The sequence below is a fragment of the Chroicocephalus ridibundus genome, chromosome 7, assembly GCF_963924245.1.
Source record: "Chroicocephalus ridibundus chromosome 7, bChrRid1.1, whole genome shotgun sequence".
Lineage (NCBI taxonomy): Eukaryota > Metazoa > Chordata > Aves > Charadriiformes > Laridae > Chroicocephalus > Chroicocephalus ridibundus.
The window spans coordinates 46,390,907-46,410,523 of NC_086290.1; the positions used below are offsets into that span (position 1 = coordinate 46,390,907).

At 55.0% G+C, this 19,617-nt stretch overlaps 1 protein-coding gene across 2 annotated transcripts in view; it reads right to left on the minus strand.

Moving 5' to 3' along the window:
• Positions 1-19,617, minus strand: part of STX1A (syntaxin 1A) — a 96,591-nt gene that overhangs the window by 5,584 nt on the left and 71,390 nt on the right. For both annotated transcript variants that reach the window (XR_010072047.1, XM_063341934.1), the window contains exons 6-7: positions 10,056-10,164; positions 188-261 (exon numbers count right to left, since the gene is read on the minus strand). Coding sequence is in view for 1 of the 2 variants with exons in the window: in XM_063341934.1 (XP_063198004.1) it covers positions 188-261; positions 10,056-10,164 (183 nt within the window). In the remaining variant the exon portion in view is untranslated. The remainder of the gene's footprint in view (positions 1-187; positions 262-10,055; positions 10,165-19,617) is intronic.

The following is a 19,617-nucleotide window of genomic DNA, read 5'->3' on the forward strand; positions in this document are numbered from 1 at the left end:
AGCAAACCCCCACCCCACCCTCCAGCCAGGATGCAGCCCCTGCTCTGGCACCATCCTCAGGCCCAACCCAAGCACCCAGGTGCCACCTCCTGCTCATCACTCCTGTACTGGGGCCACTGTGGCAGCACATCCACCAGCCCCCTGTGATGAGGGGGCTGACTCAGCTTTAGCCTGTGCCGATGCTTACCCCAGAGGAGAAGATGGCCGGGTTGCCACTCTCTAGCATGTCCTCCAGCTCCTCGCTGGTGGTGGTCCTGCCAGCTGCAAGTGACACAACGTGGGTCAGCCATGAGGCCCCTGGTCCCAGCCACAGGTCCTGCAGCCCTACCGCAGGGATCTGCTGGCTCCGCAGCATCTCCCAGGAGTGGAGCAGAGCAAAGCTTCCAGTCCCAAGAGTACACCAGGCAGTTTGAGGGGCTGCCATCCTGCAGCCCAGCTCTGTGCCGGCCCTGCGACCCCTCTTTTTTTAAAGGGGGTCAAGCTGCCAGCTTGGCCCAGCTCACCCAGGAAAGCCCAGCTGTCCCTCCTGGTCAAGCTGCCCATTCCTGCGGGGCAGGGAGTGGTGCCAAAGGACCGGCAGCCATCAGCAACCAGTTGGCGAGCTGTGGTGGAGGAGGGATGGAGAGCAGGGATGCTCTTGGCAAACCCCATCCCGGGCCAATTCAAGGCCACAAGCACACTGGTCTCAGCAGGGCTTGCCGGCCTGGCAGGCGCTGCTGCTGTCACCGGGCTGCCTGAGTTTCAGCCCTGCAGGTGTGTAACAGAAACCAGGCTCCGTCCTTCCTCCTGTGACACAGCCCCCCTCCTTGGCCCCAGGGTGGTACCTTCAGCTCTTTTGGGAGCAATTCACCCGTTGTGCCCGGTTGCCTTCCCTCCCCATGGACATACTCTACACTGCTACCGAGCAGAGAGCTATCAATGGCTCTATGGGTTACACTGATTGTCCACCATTAATTGCAGCATGTTCTTCAGGCCAACAGCCAGGAAGGACCCGTGAAATCGCAGTGCTGAACAGAGACGGCGGCGCTGGGCAGGCTTTTGCCAGGGAGGGGGACTGGGAGCAGGTCACACCTACAGAGAGGGCAGGAGATATCCCACCGGCGCGATCAGGAGCGAACCAGGGCAGCCACGCAGGAGCAGCTAACGAAGCAACTTTACCAAGCCCGACCAACACAAAAACAGCAGAAGGGCAGGCAGGGAAGGGCTGGGCTCCGGTACGGTGCTCCCCTGTGACACGCTGGCCACAGGCTCTGTCAGTTGTATCGAAAGGGACAATAACATCCTCCAGTATCCCCCTCTGAATGGGGGAATGGAGGAGACGTGGCAGAGCGCAGGGACAGCCCACAGGACAATGCTCCCTGCTTCCAGCAGTGCCGGACCAGGGCTTGGACCGGGGAGGTGCCCAAAACCTTGAACCCCATCCAGACCTTCACCACAAGCGTGTCAGTGCCCCAGGGAGCACTGTGGGGGCCCCTGCCCGCCCAGCCATGTCTGGCAACCACCCCACAGGCACGGTGCTTGCTGCCACCCCTACCTGGGGAGCTCCTCCAACAGGGACACCTCCACACTTCATTACAAGTCTCTTTCTTTGCAAGGTCCTGCACCTGAGTTGGGGCAATCCCCAGTACCAACAGAGACTGGGAAGGGGCACAATGGATGGATGGATGGATGGATGGATGGATGGATGGATGGATGGATGGATGAAGAGCACCCTGCAGAGAAGGACTAGGAGACACTGGCGGGTGACAAATGGGACACGAGCTGGCAATGTGCGTTTGCAGTCCAGAAAGCCAAGCGTCTCCTGGGCTGCATCCCCAGCAGCGTGGCCAGCAGGGACAGGGAGGGGATGCTCCCCCTCTGCTCCGCTCTCCTCACACCCCCCGCAAGCCTCCACCTCTGGGCTCCCCACCACAACGCAGACATGGACCTGGCCGACACTAAACAGGAGGCCACCAACATGCTCCCACAGCTGGAACACCTCTGCTCTGGAGAAAGCCTGAGAGAGTTCAGCTTCTGCAGCCTGGAGAAGAGACGGCTCCAGGGAGACCTTCCTGCGGCCGCTCAGGACTTAAAGGGGCTTCTAGGAAAGAGGGAGAGAGACTTTTGACCAGGGCCTGCAGTGACAGGACAAGGGGCAGCGTTTTTGAACTGAACGGGGCTGGGGTTAGGTCGGACATAAGGAAGAAACGTTGTACCAGGAGGGTGGTGGGACCCTGGCCCAGGTTGCCCAGAGAAGCTGTGGCTGCCCCATCCCTGGAGGGGTTCAAGGCCAGGTTGGACAGGCCTTGGAGCAACCTGGGCTGGTGGGAGGTGTCCCTGCAGGGGGGTTGGAACTAGGCGATCTTCAAGGTCCCTTCCAACCCAAACCACTCTGTGAGTCTATGATTCTCTTGCCCTGAGATGCAGAAACAAGACCACCGAGAGCTCGTGTGCTCTGCTCTTTGCTGCGGCCCCATACGCTTGGGCGCTCTGAGTGTCCATGATGGAAAAGTGCATTTCTGGCTTCGTCTCAGAAAAACAATGCCATATCAGCAGATATTGGTGGTGATGGCAGCAGGACACATGTGGGAGCCTGCAGGCTCTGGGCAGCGTTACCAGCACCGTGTGGAGGTTGTTTGCTGTCTCCTGGGGCCAGGAGGCTGCACGAAGGGAGAGGGAATAAACCCAAGCACACACCCCCGATGAGCAGGAGACTCCAGCACAAAGGCTTGATTATCTGCTAATGCTCATCAGCTCTGATTTCCCACCCGACCAACAGGGTTTACATCCATGGCTGGGCCAGGAATGTGCAGCCTCCTCATCACAAGCAGGGAACAAAAGCTTCCCGGATGCTCTCTGGGCCAATGCAATAACCACAGCACCAAGACTGGGGAAGGGTGGCAGGGTGCAGGAATGTCCCTGGGGTCCCTTGCAAACACCGCCTGGGACCTGGAGCTCTGGGAGGCCGGAGGGCACACTCCAAGATGTGTAGCGGGCAGCTGGGATCGTTCCCCTGATCTGCCTTGTGCCTGTGCCTCCCCTGCCGGCAGTGAGAGTCTTGCACGGCTCCTTGTTGCCTGCACCAGATTTGTTTCTCCTCCTGGGAACAGAGGGAAGCGAGGAGCGGGCTGAAGGGAAAGGAGCTGCTCTCCCAACGGCCTCCAAGGAGCAGGACTTGCTAGAGGCTGTGACAGTGCCCCGAGCACAGGGGACAGAGCCTCCAGGGTTGTGAAGGGACCTGGCACCCGAGAGGTGAGGTCTGAAACCTGTGTCATGCCCGCCGAGTCAGGCAGGGCTGGATCCAGCAGCTCCCCCAGCACCCGCCGCAGCCAGCACAGATGGGACATGGCAGGAGAAGGCGTGAGCTGAGAAGCCGTTCACGCGGCTTCTAAAAGCAACACAGCACGGTGACGGACAGGCGGCACGGGAGAGGAAGGCATTTGCCAGGGTGCCCAAAAAACAGTTACAGTTGGAAGAAGAAGGAGAAAATAAAAAGGAACAAGAGGAAAGCAGTGCCCAGGAGGGAAAATGGAAAGTCATTAAAACAAAATTTTTCTTTTATCGGTTTTCTTGAAATTAAATACTTTCTCTGCAAGTTAACTGCCCGCAGCCAGGAAGGAATTCCTCTATTATTTATGTGACTAATATTTCATAGCCTAAAAAGCTAATGGGGTTTTTATTTTAATAACTGACAGGAGTGGCTCCATGACCCTGTGAGCACAGCCCAGCTGGCTCTCGCAGCAGGGATCCGGGGCACAGACCCCACAGGAGCCAGCACTGTTCCCAGCACATCCAGGGCTGTCTGGCAGCAGCTTGGGACATCTTCCCGGATGCACAATGGGATGAGCTCGGTCCTGCTGTGTACAGATGCTGAGCTTTCACGGCAATGGAATGGCTCCTGGGCCACCGGTTCAGGTCATGGCAAGCTCTGGTGTTGTGTGGGAACTGGAGCACCCAGACCTCCCTGGGGCCACACGCTCATCAGGGGACCGCAGAGAATGGTGGCCCAGATGGGCGAGGGAGAGCACCAGGGCAGCGCCACCACGTCTCCTGGCCTCGGGCTCTCCCAGCAGCGGTTTCTACTACTCTTGGGGGACAAGCAAGTTGCCTTCGACAGACACGAGGAGCCTCAAATGAGCCAGCTCCTCCCCACGGTGCTGGGGGACGGAGGGAGGAACTCTGTCGAGTGACTCAGCGGGGAGCCCAACCCACAGCTCATTGCTTCTCCTCTGCAAACAGAGTACCTCTCCAAATCCGGACCAAAATAACGACCAAATAACAAAATCCGGACCAAAATAACAACCAAATAACAAACAGAGCAGACCTTAAGAACATCTTTTAAAAGTACAATAAAGCTTATGAAGAGGAAGAAAAGGGACTTGCCCAAAGCAGCAGAGAGATGATCCATGTGCGAGATGTTGGCACCCAAGAACCAGAGAGGGAGAGGAGTCACGACTTGCTCTTCCATGCTTGGTCTGCAGCTCCAAAGAGAAGCAGCTGGAGCCAGAGGACAGGGACCCCTGCCCCACAGCAGGGAGGCTGGACTGGATCAACTTTGAAGTTCCATTCCAACCCAAACCACTCCGTGAGTCCATGGTCCTACGACATGACTACAACAAAGATCCAAAGTCCCAGGAGACAGGGCTGGAGACAAGGTATCTTGGACCCGAGACTGCCCCAGGAACAAGGCCAGAGTCAGGCTGAAGACAGGGACCTCTGCAGCACGGCTCAGATATGGGCTGGGTGGCCCAGGCCTGATCTCACACAGCTCCTGGACTCATCTCTATCCCTCGTCAGAGGTACAAATCCTGTGTGAGGCTGGTAGACAACTAAGACCTGTAAGTGCCGCCAGAGCCCTGAGAAGCCGCTTGCAGCAAGAGAACAACCTGACCCTCGTCCGTACCCGTGTAAGCTCACGGCTGCAGGTGAGGGCTGAGCTCCACCGTCTGCATGCTCATGGGTCTGAGGAGCTCCGTAATGCCAATGACCCTTGGGCTGACCACCCTCCCCACCTTCCCCAGCTCCAGGAAGGGTCCAGACACCACCACGTGTTTTAGGGTGACAGAGCATCACTCTCGCAAAGAGTGACCCATGACACCCCCTTCCTGCCTGTTGGCTCCTTGCTCTCAGCTGAAACCTCCCTGGTTCGAGGAATGGAGAACAACGGCTCGAACAGCACAGATTTACAAACCCTCCTGTTGACCGTGCTCAACTCCGAGAAGTCACTGGCACAGTGAGAAGAAGCATGCCAGGCGCAGTCCATCAAGGGCCACTTGCTCTGGCCAATTCAAGCCAAATTTGAAGACAGCCTCCAGGGCAAGCAATGGGATCAGCTCCAGGAGATGCCACGTCTCTCGCAGGCAGAGATGGGATGGGATGCGGGTTACACGTTCTAATCCCAGCTCTCATCACCCCCTCGCTGCCCTGTTCCCCTGTTGCAGAGCCTGGGGCCGGTAGAAGCTGCAGCGAGAGCAAAGACTTCACACGGATTCGCAACCGGCCAGCTAACGTGGGCTTGGCCAAAGGCCATAGCTGGTCAGGAAGAGCTTGCTTTAACGCTGAGCCAAAGCACAAGGCCCAGAGGCTACATCTCACCCACGCCGTCCAGCACAACGCTTGCCGAAGCTGTATAACCAACCTGCAGGACCCCCGAGGACTTCCCAGGGAGTCCACTGCCTTCTGGCTAGGTTTCCTGGTTTGGAAAGGCTGTCATTAGCTCCTTAACACCAATAAAATCAGATGAAAGTGTGCTAGATACTTGGTTGATCTGCTGCCCGCGTAACCACAGAGCTACTGCACAGCCACAAACGGGAATGAAAGGACTGAGTCAGTGCAAGATGCCCACAAAGGCAGAGGAGCCTGGGGAAAAACCCTGGCCTGAAACTTGGCAAAACATTAGAAAATCATGAGAACTCGACCCCTGCCTCCCCAGAAAGCTCCAGAGTACATCTGCCTCTTACTTGGCATCTCTAGAAATTAAAGTTTCCTGGGGAGCAGCAGCTCTGGCAACGAGCAAAGCACCACAGAGCATCGCTGGGAGCTGCAGCACAGAGGGAGAACCAAACTCAGCCCTGAGCTGGCGAGGAGAGAATGACGAGAGACGATGCACAGGTCATGGTGCAGCAGGGCCATCAGAAACCCTGGGAGAAGCGGAGACATGAAGCCACCGAAGAGACTTTCCACCTCCGGGCCACTGCACGATCCTGCGATGCCCAGCTGGAGGGAGTGATGGTCCCCATCGACCAGCTCCCAGGGGACGGGGCACAAGCAGCTCCATCAGGGCATGCAAAACCCTGGGGAAGCGCCCAGGGAAGCCTCCAGTGCCTCAGTTCACACCCATCACCCAGCTGACGCCGAACGCCAGTTGGCCCAATTCTGGATGCCAGACACTCCACAAATAGGGAAGACTTCAGGCACCTTGGGGCTGCAAAAGTCAAACGTGCCACAGCTGAATCAACTGTAACAGCCCAGCTGGGCTCTTTCGGCTCACAGTACCCCTCCTCCTGGCAGCAGGGCTGCAAAAGCACCCACAGAGCAACAACTAGGGCTCAGGCTGGAAACACTGAGGATGAGGCACCTTCCAAAGGCTGGGATTCTCTGTCTGGATCTGGCTTTCAAGCTCTCATTAGATACAAATCCATACAACTCATGGAGAGATGCCCCATCCCCCTGTGCATGGAGAGGCGATGGGGAGGAGTGACCCAACCCACTTGGCCATCTCCCAGCTCGGACAGGTTAGCACTGCCAGCGGTGGTGTTGGCATGAGCAGCCCGCAGCTGTAAAAGCCTGCATAGCATGTCACAAACTGCCACCCACCTCCCTGTCCCTCAGGACCCCTTCTGCTCAGCCTGAGCCCGGCCGGGGGGAGGGCCACAGGGGCCAACTTCCAAACGCTGTGCAGGCATTTTCACTTTTTTAGCTCAGATAAATCCTATGGTCATTCCTGAGATGAAAGTATCACAGGTATCCTAAATAAGCACGTCCGGACCATCCAAGGCTGCCCGGAGGAGCCGCCGGGCCCGGAGCAGCCCCCAGACTCTACTGGCTCAAGGGCAGCTCGGGATGCATCCACAGCTTGCCTTTCTGTGCATCAATTAACCTGGTCTTGCACGGTGGGGCAGGGGTTGATTAATTCTCGCAGTGCCTTTGGAGACAGCAGATGCTTTATTTTTGGCTCCTCGGTCTCGCACATAACAAAACTGTTCATAAAAACAAGCAGCGGCTGTGCAGCACCTCCATGGCTTCGAAGCTGCACACTCATCACAGAAAGCTCCTCCAAGCCTCAAATCCAATTTCTCTGGGAGCAAAACCTAATTAGATTTAAGATGTCATTTCTCACAATGGACAAAACACAGGGGAAAGAAGTGAAGGAGCAACACCTCCCACCGCAGGCAGCGCAAGGCTCGTGCCTGGGGAGCATGGCTCCCAGCAGCAGAGACGGGGAGAGGCACAGCCTAGGCAGAGGACAGCCACCAAGCACCTGTCCTGCCGTCACCAACCCCAGGACGTGGCACATCCTGCGATCTTTCCACAGCATCTGTGGTCTCGGTGTGTTTGGGAACAAGGCGAGTGACTAAGAGGGGCGGGGGGATGAGGGTGAAGATTAAGGCTGGGGCAGAAGCAGTGGGAGAGGAGAGGATACCCATTTCACCACATCGGACAGGCTCCCAGGCTCAGCATGCGCTGGCCGGGCAGGGGTGTCAGCAAGGGTCACCGAGGTACAGCCCTTGGCACACACCGACATGGCAGCGCCTACACAAGGAGAAGGGGCAGATCCTGCAGGGTCTGTGGGGAGCCCCAGGGGCTATGGCCTGGGGCAGTGACTCTACATCACCATTTCTTCTGCAGCCGTCCTACTTCCAGAGCAAAAGGCAGATGCAGTTAGGATGGAGAAGCTTGCCAGGCGCTTGGGAGCCTCCCCAGAGCAGCTGAGAAGTCCCTGCTCTCATACCTTCAAAACCAGAGTGATTCACTGTGAGAGCTCCTGGCACTTTCTATCTTTGGATTCATCAGCTGAAAACGAGAGTGAGGATTTCACAGGGCTCTGTGCAGTTGCCACATCCCAGCTGAGCTCCGTTCAAAAAAGCCTGTTCAAGATCCCCCCGGAGCAGCAGGGACGGGAGGTGCCAGCTGAGACACCCCAGAACGAGTAGAGCCCTCTGCCCAGGAAGCACTCCTGAGAAAACCTCAACAAGCTTGTTGCTTTTGACAAGACTTTTTGCCAGAAGAGATTTTTTGACATCCTGACAGAGGAACCCAGCTTTTGCAAAGGACTGTGTGGAGAACTGTGTACTTTCCCAGCACAGACCCCATCCTGCACCTACTCCACACCTCCACCCCGAAGGGAAAGCACGTCCCTCAACGTCACCAACTAGGACACCCCCTCTGCACCCAGCCGCTGCACCGCGGTGAGTGCGGAGTAGCCTTTCCCTCGTGCCCATCAGCGCTTTGTCAGGCACTGACAGCCTGGCAGAACGGACAGAGCGAAGGCAAGTATAATTTAATATATCTCCATAATTTAAGCAGAGCAGCAGAGCCCTTCCAAAATCCGGGAGCAGAAAAAGAAGGAGGACGGTTTCTTTCAGGTCTGCAGACCTGGCCAAGTCCTTTCAAATCTTCTCTCTTAGAAGGGAGGCATAGGGATACCTTAAATTCCTATTTCCCTTACAAGACACGCCTGTGGCTGGGTTATCACCTACAGAATGACTTTAGCTGATGAACGAGTCGGTCAGCTGGAGCAGTGACACACTCACCATCCTGCCTTACATTAAATGTCAAGCTCTTGTTGAGCCTCAGGTCGGCGAACCTTTCCATGCAGCCAGTGTGAAACATTTCTATTATTATTATGCATCATAAAGACTAATCTTAACAGAAGAAAGGCTTGCACAGCCAGGTCTCCTTCTAGCCTTCCACAGAAACCACCATACTCCACTAGCACACAGACTCCCAGGCACCTGCGGCTCATGAAGGACATTCCCACAGGTGACCTTCATGGACACCATGCTGACTCAAAGATCCCCAACCTTATTATTCACGCTGAGTTGTGAAACAGAAGAAAAACACCCATTTGTTTGTCAGGAAAAAAAAAAACCACCTGGACTAGGCTTCAGATTCTTTCATTTTGAGCACAAAAAACTATGACATCTCTCTGAGGTGACATTATTTGCAAAAAGAGATGATGAGATGAGATGAGATGAGATGAGATGAGATGAGATGAGATGAGATGAGATGAGATGAGATGAGATAAGATGATTTGCAAAAAAAAAGTCTTTTAATCTCTCCATGCCCTGACTTCTCCCTTGCTTGTTTATTTCCCCTAATTATAGTGGTGGCATGGTCCTTCTTTGCTGGGAGATGACTACATTTCTCTAAAACTAACCAGGTATCACCAATTGCCCAGAAGAACAACCAGGAGTGCAGGTTTTGTGGATGGGCTCTGAATGACACCTGGAGATCTTAGCGCCACCGTGGTGACAGCCTCAGAGGTGTCACCTGGGGCCCACCTTCGGCCAGAAGACACCACTACTGCTACTAAGAGCCATCACGGTCCTGGGTCCCGGGAGCTACCTGGGGCAGGCACCAAGGCTCGTGCTCCTCCTGCAGCAAGGGAAACAGCTGGGAGCTGTGAGTGCCCCCATCTCGAGAGCTCCCTTCCCTGGTTCCACATCTGGTTCAGTCCACCCACAACGAAAAGCACCCCGGGGGAAGGCACGGCAACACACGGGAGTCAGGCATTCCTGCTGGCTGCTTTGATTTCAAAATTAGCTGCAAATAAGGAAGAAATTTCTCTCCTTGTGCTCCCTGCGCTCTCTACGCAGCATTTAAGAAAATCTGAGGGGAATTTTTTGCACTTCGCTGGATGCGTTTTGACACCGGGATGCAAGATACTACCACGTGTCTACCCACCAGCGGAAGCCGTGTCCCAGTTGCTCCTGCAGCCTCCACGCACCCCCAGGTTTTCACGCGGCAGCTCTGCACAGCTGTGGGAGCAGCTCTGACCCCGCCAGAGCCGCTGCGGGACGCGGCCCCCATGGTGCGCGCAGCCCGGCCGTGTCCCCCCCTCTGAGTTTACTCACTGATCTCCAGCTGCCTCTGAATCCTGCCCTTGCAGCGCTCCCGGTAGTCAGTCTGCGTGGCGTTGTACTCGGACATCACCTCCACGAACTTGCGTGACAGCGTCGAGTGCTGCGGATGGGAGAGGAAGAGGGAGCAGGTGGTGAGGGAGAGATCTGCCACCCCTGAGCCAGAGGAAGGCTCACCCCTGAGCACCCCGCACGCCTCTAGCAGTGCAAAAAGCATTTCCAGCCCAAAAGCTGCTCCAAGGAGTGCAACAAAGCACAAGGGGAGCAGGTGGCAGCAAGCGACAATGGCCCCGGGGGGGAGTGAACCAGACACACCCCTCACCCAAGCCCAACCCAAGCACAGCCTTCAGCCCCCAGAGGACCCCCCGGGGTGGTGCCAGACCCGTGGGTCACGGCTGCAGCGCCCTCCTTGCACCACACTACAGCTTGTGCCCAAGCAGCCCAGAGCTGAGGCCACAACGGTGCCGGGGGTCGAGCCCTGCCCGCCTCTGCCACACTGCCAGGATGTGCCGCACCTGGCACAGGCACAGGATGGACCAAACCTGCCCCAAACTGAGCGGCTGCCTGCAGAGCTGCCAGCCCAGGGCGGATGGTGTGGCAGAGCTATCACCCCCTGCACACAGAGCACCCTCACCTTACTAGGCTGCTTTCCATTTTCCAGGAAACATACCGGAAAACCTTGGAATTACACGTGACCAGGGGTCCAGCTGAACACGCTGACCCTCCCCCCTCCCAGTGCTGGCTGCTGCCCCCGGGGGGAAGCTCACCGCCGCATGAGCACCCACCCTGGGGCCTGGCTCGCTGTCTGCCCACAGCCCTGAAGATGTCCCAGGAGGGCCAGGACAGAGCATCACATGCATCCTCCACCCAAACACTTGTGTCTCCTGAATGAGCGCTTTCCCCCATATGCCAGAAATCCGAGTTTCATACGACAGACTCACAGACTCACAGAATGGTAGGGGTTGGAAGGGAGCTTCAAAGATCACCCAGTCCAAACCCCCCCAACTTTGGTGGGGGTGGGGGGTAGGGTAGTGGGCAGGGACATCTCCCACTACACCTCTTCGGGGTTGTGGAAGGCTTTGTTTGGAGGTAGTTTTGATTGCAATTAAAAAAGGGACGCATCTGCCTCATCTTGTTCTTGGGAACAATTGGGCTGTTTCTGTAAAGGCACAGAAAAACCTACCCTGCAGCTAGGAGCTTCACTCCAACCGACGGCCTTTGCACATCATGGAGAACCACCGCCAGCAGGACATGGGACCCAGCTATGCCCACCGAGCGGGGCCGGAGCAGCAGGTCCGACAGTGCTGGCTGCCCTCACGCTACTCGGAGCTCCTCTCCCTCCACGGCTGTCGACATCAACCAATCCCTGCAGTGTGCTCCCATCCCCTTCACTGAACCAGGAGGGAAGGTCTGGCAAGGGCGGTGTCACAGGTTACCCTTGGTGGGAGTGAGACTGTCACCCTGTCACACGTAGTGCTCGGGGGGGTGTGAGGAGAGCGGAGCAGAGGGGGAGCATCCCCTGCCTGGCCCTGCTGGCCATGCTGCTGGGGATGCAGCCCAGGAGACACTTGGCTTTCTGGGCTGCAAGCGCACTTTGCTGGCTCGTGTCCCATTTGTCACCCACCAGTATCCCCCCATCCTCCTCCGCAGGGTTGAGAGCCTCCCTTTCCAGGCAAATCTGGCACACGAGTCTCAAGCGAAGCCAAATCCAACACTGTGTCAAGCAAGAAGTGCATGTGTGCTTCTTCAGCCACGCAGCAGGTGCAACAGTGTGTGACTAACGGGGCGCATCGCACACACCCGTCCCGGGCACTCAGCATCACTCGGACATGCAACAGGCACCTGGACCACTCGATGGTACTGCTGTGGGGGGAGAAGGGTGTTACCCAGCCTCACCCCTTGAACTGCTCATGCAGCCCAACCCCAGGAGTGGGGACCAGCAGGAGATATGGAGAAATGGTGGAAAGAGAAAGGAGAAGAGGCGATGATAAAGGGATAGGAAAAGAGGATACTCAGAAAGGATCAGAAAGATGATATGGAGAGAATGACACGATGAAGAAACTCCTGATGAGTGTTCCCCCTGGGACTTTCAGGGCCACCAGCACAGCCGGAGCTCACCCTTAGAGCGTGACAGCTCACAGAGAGCCGACCCAAAAGGCTGCACCCAGCCCTGCTGAGCTGGAGCAGCTCCCAAAGCCTCTACACATGGGGGACCGGTGCAACGCAGCATCCCTGCAGGGTCAGCCTGGTGCACGCTGGTGCTCACACACTCCTCCGGGTGTTGGTACATCTGGAGCAGCCCCAGCCAACATACTCCTACCTCCAGGAGACAGCACTGGAGACATCCTGAAGATATACTTGCATTTGCTTTGCAGCTATTCTAAGCAAGCAGCAGCTTGGTATTTATGGGGGAGACTCAGGCTCAGCTCATCTTATTCCCACTCTGATGGCAAACCTCACACGAAAACCTCCCGCCAGCTTGAGCTTCAGCAGGCAGCCTCTGCTCGAGAGGTGCCCAGCCCAAAGCAAAGTCCCAACAGCTCCTGAGCACCATGCCTTGAAATCCAGCAAAGGTGCGGTGTGCCATCCAAGTCACTCTTCCTCTGCCTTTTCAAAATCGTTTCCCTAAAATCCAGTTCGTTCTCATGAAAAGTACCAACATATGTTGATCTGCAGCCAAATATAACCTGGGTGTTGAATGACCCCCCTTTCTGCCAATCGGCGTACCACACCATGCCTCTTTTACTTAAGGAGTTATTTAACTCGGTGTTTATTTTGTCAGATTGTTATTTTATGTTCCCACGAGCATCCCACATGTCTACAAAATGTATTTGATTTTTGAAGGAACACAGAGTTTCATGCAAAATGGGCTAGAAAAAACATCTGAAGTAGCTTTCAGCCATTAAATAAAACTACCTGAATATTCAAAGTAAATAAAAAGCACACAAAAATGCACCTTGCATACAAAAGAAACTCATTAAAAAGAAAATATTAACTCAAATTAGGAAATGAGGTTATGTCACCTGAGGCTAGAGACTCTTCATTCCCCAAACTTGGGGAAAGCAGCCCAATTTGCATGAACCACCAAGCTGGATTTCCAAAGAGCTCACACAGCTCTGGGTATCCACAGCGGGCTTTGAAACCCCCCCAAAGCATACACTGAAACCTGGGGCCTTGGCCTTCAATGCTTTAATTAAAAGACAATTCTGAAGTGCTCATCCCCTAGGGGACCCTGGCGGGGGGGGGGAAGGCCAGCCTTCCTCTTGAGCCCGTTGGGGTCACAGGGGGAGCTGAGATCCCACACCTGGGTTCACACCAGCTGGGTTCGTTTCGGTGTTTGAACTAGTCCAAGCGAGGTGAATACTTCCACCGCACTGGCTAGAAAAACCAAGCCCAAAAGCAACTAGAGCAAAAGCTATTCTGAATATCACAGGTTCCAAGAGTACTGATGTTTGGAGGAATGTAAATAGGAGTTTTTGCTCTGTAATCAACTCAAAATTTGTTACTTATAGAAAACACAGAAAATGCTGTTGAGACATCTGGGAACCTGCATCACTTGGCAACGTTTCTGAGCTGGGGATGCCCTTGAGAGCTGCCACCACAAAGCCCCTGTATCTCTGCTGCCGGAGACCCGGCTGAGGCAGGCTGCTGTACTGTAACTGCTGCTGCCAAACGGGGACAAACAGAGTGGTTTTAGCGTAATGAATTTTGAACACGAAAACAACTTTTCCTCAGTGCAGAAGCAGTGCAGGAGCCAGGCTGCCCCTGGGACCAGTTTGCTGTGGGCTCTTGGAATCACAGAATCAATCACAGAATCCCAGGTTGGAAGGGACCTCAAGGATCACCTGGTCCAACCTTTCTTGGCAAAAGCACAGTCCAGACAAGCTGGCCCAGCACCCCGTCCAGCCGAACCTTAGAAGTGTCCAATGCTGGGGAATCCACCACTTCCCTGAGGAGATTATTCCAATGGCTGATTGTTCTCATTGTGGAAAAATTTTCCTCTAATGTCCAATCGGAATCTCCCCAGGGGTAACTTGTACCCATCACCCCTCGTCTTTTCCACGTGAATCCTTGTAAAAAGGAGTCCATCCTCCATCTCCTCCATCTTCTTTGGACTTGTGCTCCCACGGAAGAGGCCAGCACCATTGGCTGCCCCAGGACTGCGGCCAGAGGACCAGCCCAGCTCAATATGCTCACATGAGCCTCCCTACCTTGTTGGCTTCCACACAGCCTGTCCAGCTGGCCCAGGGTAAGACAAAGCCATTCCTATGAAAGCTCCAGGTCTGATGAGGCTCTTTTGGCTGGAGATGACAACAGCCAAGCCAGAGTAAAAGTCCATAATATTAATGCTCGGTTGTTCGTGATTTACAACACATTAACAAAGGGGGGAATCAGTTCCTTACTCCTCCTTTTACTCAGTGATTTTCTCACAGAAAAGTCCATACAAACCAGTGAAGCCCTTGTTGCAGAAATACCTACACAAGGACCACGCTTAAAGTATCAGGCATACCTAAATCAGCTCTCCAGTTCAACTCGCCCCAAATCCCACAGGCAAATGGAGGAAGGGAGGTGGGGGAACAGAGACACATGGCCCAAGCACCCCGGAAGGAGCTGGGAGAGCCAGAGCTCAACTGGAGTGGTGTGAGGGGTGTGCGGGGCAGGAGGATGGACTGCTCTAAGTACAAAAGAGCTTAAGGAAGGCTAAGGAAGCTGTGGTCACACTGCTCAGTGGGGCAGGAGCTCTAGTGACCAAGGACATGGCAAAGGTTTCCATTTCTTCTTTTGTCTTGGTGATCACAGGTAAGGTCTGTCCTTGGCTTCCTGGTGCCCTCTGAGCACGGGCCAGTGGCATGAGACACTACCCATAGAGAGGGAAGTAGACTTTGAGCATGCTTAAGTCAACTGGAAATACACAGGTCCATGGGACCAGGCAGGATGCATCTGAGCATGCTGCTGGACCTGGCCAATGCCACTGCAAAGCACCTCTCTGCTGTCTTCCAAAGACAGAGGTGATGATGGGTGGTCCCAGAGGACTGGCAAAAAAGGGCAAACACCACACATCTTCTGGGAGGAGGATCTGGGGAACCCCTCAGCAACCCCCCCCACCCCAGTCACTGAGAACGTCACTGAGTAAATCCTCCCAGAAGAACAAGAAGGTAATTGGAAACAGCCAGCGTGGATTTACTGGGGGCAAATTGCACTGTGCCATCCTGATGGCCTTCTCTGATGAGACGACTAGCTGTGCAGATAAGAGGGGAGCAGGGAATGGTGCACACCCTGAGTTTAGGACCTTTGACGCACACTCCCGCAGTATTCTTACAGACGTTTTGATAGGACACAAGTTGGATAAGGTTGGTGGAAAATTGTCTGGACTGACAGGTTGTGATCAGCGATACAAAGTCCAAGCAGTGGCCAGTTCCTAATGGTAAGCTCTCAGTGAGTGATGTTGGGTCTGAAATTACCATTAAATATCTTCACCAGTAACCTGGGATGGCGGAGTGGAGTGCACTTTGAGCAGGTTTGCAGAAGAAACCAAACTGGGAAGAATGACAGAAGACAGGGCTGGTATTCAGGGGGACCACAACAGTCTGGAGAAAGGGGCTGACAGGAACCCCATGAAGCTCAAAGGCAAATGCAGCGTCCTGTGTTGGGGACAGGATGCACATTGCAGGACGGGCTGGTGGCCAGCTGGCCAGAAAGCACCTAGAGCTCCCAAGTCCTTATGGACATCAGGCTGCCCAGGAGTCAGCAGGGAAGGTAAACTCATTGTGGCCTGGGTGAGCAGAAGGACAGCCAGCAGGGCAAGGACAGGGACCATTCACTTCCATCTAGCACTTGTGAGACCACGACTAAAGCATTGTGTTCTGCCTGGGGTTCCCCAAAACACATTGTGTAGGAGTGAAGTCAGTTGAGGCCATCAAGGTGGTCTGGGATGGAGCACAGGACAAATGAGGACAGGCAGGTTTTGTCCAGCTGAAGGTGACAAAGCTCAGGGAGATCTTATTGCTGCCTACAACAACCCAGTGGAAGAACGGAGTGAAGCTGAAGCCACACTCTTCTTGATGGTGCACAGGGGCAGGACAGAGGCAACAGAACAAGACACAGGGAATTCCAGTTAAATATTAAGGGGGAAAAAATCATCATAAGGGTGATCAAACACCGGACCAGGGCCCAGACGACACATGGACTGATGTCCATGGCATCTCCATCCTTCTAGATACTGGTAACGCAGCTGAACAAGGCCATCAGCAACCTGATGCAGTTGGCACTGCTCTGTGGCAGGGGCTGTGATCTCCTGAGCTTCCTTCTCACCAATGCGTCGTGATCCCATGAAAAAGAACAAACCTGGATGCCACATTTCTAGTTGGGCCGTTGCTTGTCCCTGGATGACCGGGAGTCCAAGGGGGACACCCATGTTACAAATACAGCCAACGCCAGCTGCTGTAGCTCCATTGCAATGCTGTGTCCCCGCTCAGGTTCTGTCCCATGACACCAAAAATTCAAAATCGCACCAGCAGTGCACTGGGTACTGAAGCAAAACCAACACAAGCAAGGGCCAGGGACTTTTTCACCCTAATGGCATGTTCCAGCCAGAAAAGTGCATTAACTCAAGTTCACCCCACACTTCCTCAGGTGACAGCTACAACAGTCACATTGGTACAGCTCACCCATCAGGCACACACAGCCTGTCAGCGCTGCTTGCCAGCCCTGCCAGAGCTGTCAGCTCCTCTTACCCACAGTGCCTGGTGACAAGAGAAGCCATCGACGCAACCCTGGAACAACACCCCCCTGTGCCCAGCTCACCTCCCGTCCCGCGCGTGCCAGCGTGCCTGCTGGGCACATGCACCGCTTGGCACGGGGTCCCATCACAGGGTCCCATCACGGGGTCCACATCCCTGGGAAGATGAGAGCCTAGAGTCGGGGACCAGCCAGGTCATAAGCCAACGCCCCAAAGCGAAGCAGTGTGCTACATCATCTGCCTCAGCCTCCCAACGCAGGGTGTCCAAGCTGCAGCCTGGAGGAGCTCCTTTCCCCCATTACCTGCAGAGCCTAGAGAAATGCTAGGAAATGACCAAATTACAACAAAATCTGCCACTTCCTTGACTGAGTGGTCCCCCGCTGAGAAAGCTGGGGCTGCGCTGCCTGGAGAAGAGACGGCTCCAGGGAGACCTTCCTGCGGCCGCTCAGGACTTAAAGGGGCTTCTAGGAAAGAGGGAGAGAGACTTTTGACCAGGGCCTGCAGCGACAGGACAAGGGGCAGTGGTTTTGAACTGAACGGGGCTGGGGTTAGGTCGGACATAAGGAAGAAACGTTGTACCAGGAGGGTGGTGGGACCCTGGCCCAGGTTGCCCAGAGAAGCTGTGGCTGCCCCATCCCTGGAGGGGTCCAAGGCCAGGTTGGACAGGGCTTGGAGCAACCTGGTCTAGTGGAAGATCAGGCAGCTTGGACTGGATGATCTTGGAAAGTCCTTTCCAATACAAACCATTCCACGACTCTGTGGTGGAGCAGAGCCCCGAATCCCACTCTCCCACATGCCAGCATGATGTCCAAACCACAGAGCTTCAACATGGAGCAAATCTAAACCCTGCTCAAATTCACATCCCTGGGCCACGCAGCACCCATTTTTGGCCACCTCTAGTTTCCTCGGACGCTGCAGAAGTAATGCCTTTGCCTGGAAAACATGGGCGCACCACAGCTGACGCCAGGGACAGCCACCTCCGACTGCCCCCTCCCTGCCCTCCCCCTCCCTGCCACTGCCACCCGGCACCTGCGTTTGAGATGGCAAACAGTTCCTGAAGGGCACAGCTCAGAGCGCAGCACAGCGCAAGGCCCGGTGGGGGTCTCACAGCACTGCTGTCAGCACACAGCAGCACTCCGCAGTGGTAAAGGCAGAGGGTTTTTTTCTGGGAAGAGATCTGCCATCTGCCCCCCGACACAGCCCAGCCACAGCAGAGCTCTGCCCGTGCCAGAATCCCCCCAGGAGGGACAGGAGAGCTGGCGTGCACAGGGACTCCCTGCTCTCCTGCTTTTCTGTGTGCTCTTCCACCTTTGCTTTGGCTTTGCCATGCCCCAGCAATTCTCCTTCCCACTTGCTCTAGAGACAACCCTCAAGCCTTTCTCTTGCTCGCGCAGGGCCAGTAGGATGCTGGGCTCCGAGCTGGAAGCTGCCTCTGCTGGAAGCTGATCAGTTAACGTCACCGCTGTATTGATTCAGCACTGACTGCGGTATGGCAGAGCTGACTACGTGAGTGGCTTCCCAGGCTGAAAAGGAGATAAACCATAAACACCAAAACTCCTCTATCTTCACTGTGGAGCACTTAGAGAAAGTAGGATTTTTACTGAGCTGCATTTGCGCGTAACCCCCCCTGTGAGAGCAGCGGATCCACGCTTGGATCCCCACCCCGCGTGCTGAAGAGCAACGCTGGCAGCTCCCACTGCCTTTATCAGTTTAATGGTTTGCTAAAACACAATCCTCACTGCAGAACAAGGCCTCGCTTCACTGCTCTCAGACACCTTGTTTTCATCCACGTCCTCCAGTACGACCGGTGAGGAGCTCACAATGCAGAGGCAGATTTCACCGCTGGAGCAGTGACTGCACCTTGCCAGGTGCTCTCTCACCAAAGGATCACCAGAAGGTTGGCCAACCTGCAGTAAAAACTACACAGCAACCCGGCATGGTGGGGCAGAAGACAAAGCTTCAGCCCAGAGAAGGCTGATTTTAAGAAGCTGTGACAATGAGATAGAGGATCTGAAGCCATCAAATATCACGGTCTTTTCATGATCACTTCCCCACAAGAATTAAGCCGCATTTTCATTCCATTACTGAGTTATATGGCCAAGTTTTACCATCTCTAAATGAAGCACTTGTTTGCTTTGTACACTTTTTCTGTAGATGAACAATCTTCTCTGTCTAGTGCCGTTTCATCAAGCTAAACCAGTTCAGCCTTTAGAGCTCAGGCCACAGCTGACAATGGATGGACTTAATAAAGAAGTGCCATGGTCACACGACTTAAGGTGCCAGCCCAGTACAAACTCACTCTTTTGGATCCACTTTCCACTAAAACCTGGAGTCAACAACGTGTTTGTGGGTGCAGCATCAGGTGCCACCTACCCTCCTGCGTGTGGTGCAAGCAGAGTGTGGCAGCTCCGGCCAGCACAGAGTCTTGCACACGTACTGGGGCCAAGGTGCCACCATGCCTATGCCTGATCCAGATAAATTTACACCACTGGCTGATCCAACAGAGGCCACCAGAGCCACAGCCTTGGTCTCTCCTGCCTCCGTCCCCACACGCTGTGCAATCCTGGGATGTCCAAGACAATTACATAGCTCTGACTTCAGAAAAACAGTAAAAGTATGTCCTATTTTCACAAAGTACACGTTATTGAGGAATTCAAGCCCTGGTTTCAAAAGCAGCTGTAGACCACGGGGAACCTTGTCTTATAACACCTGAGGCCAAATGCTTCTGAGTTAACCTGAGACCTGTGAAGATTCCGCAGGCTGTGTGAGCAGTGGATGGAGCTCGGTCATCTCCCCGGTCCCCTGTTCCCTCAACGT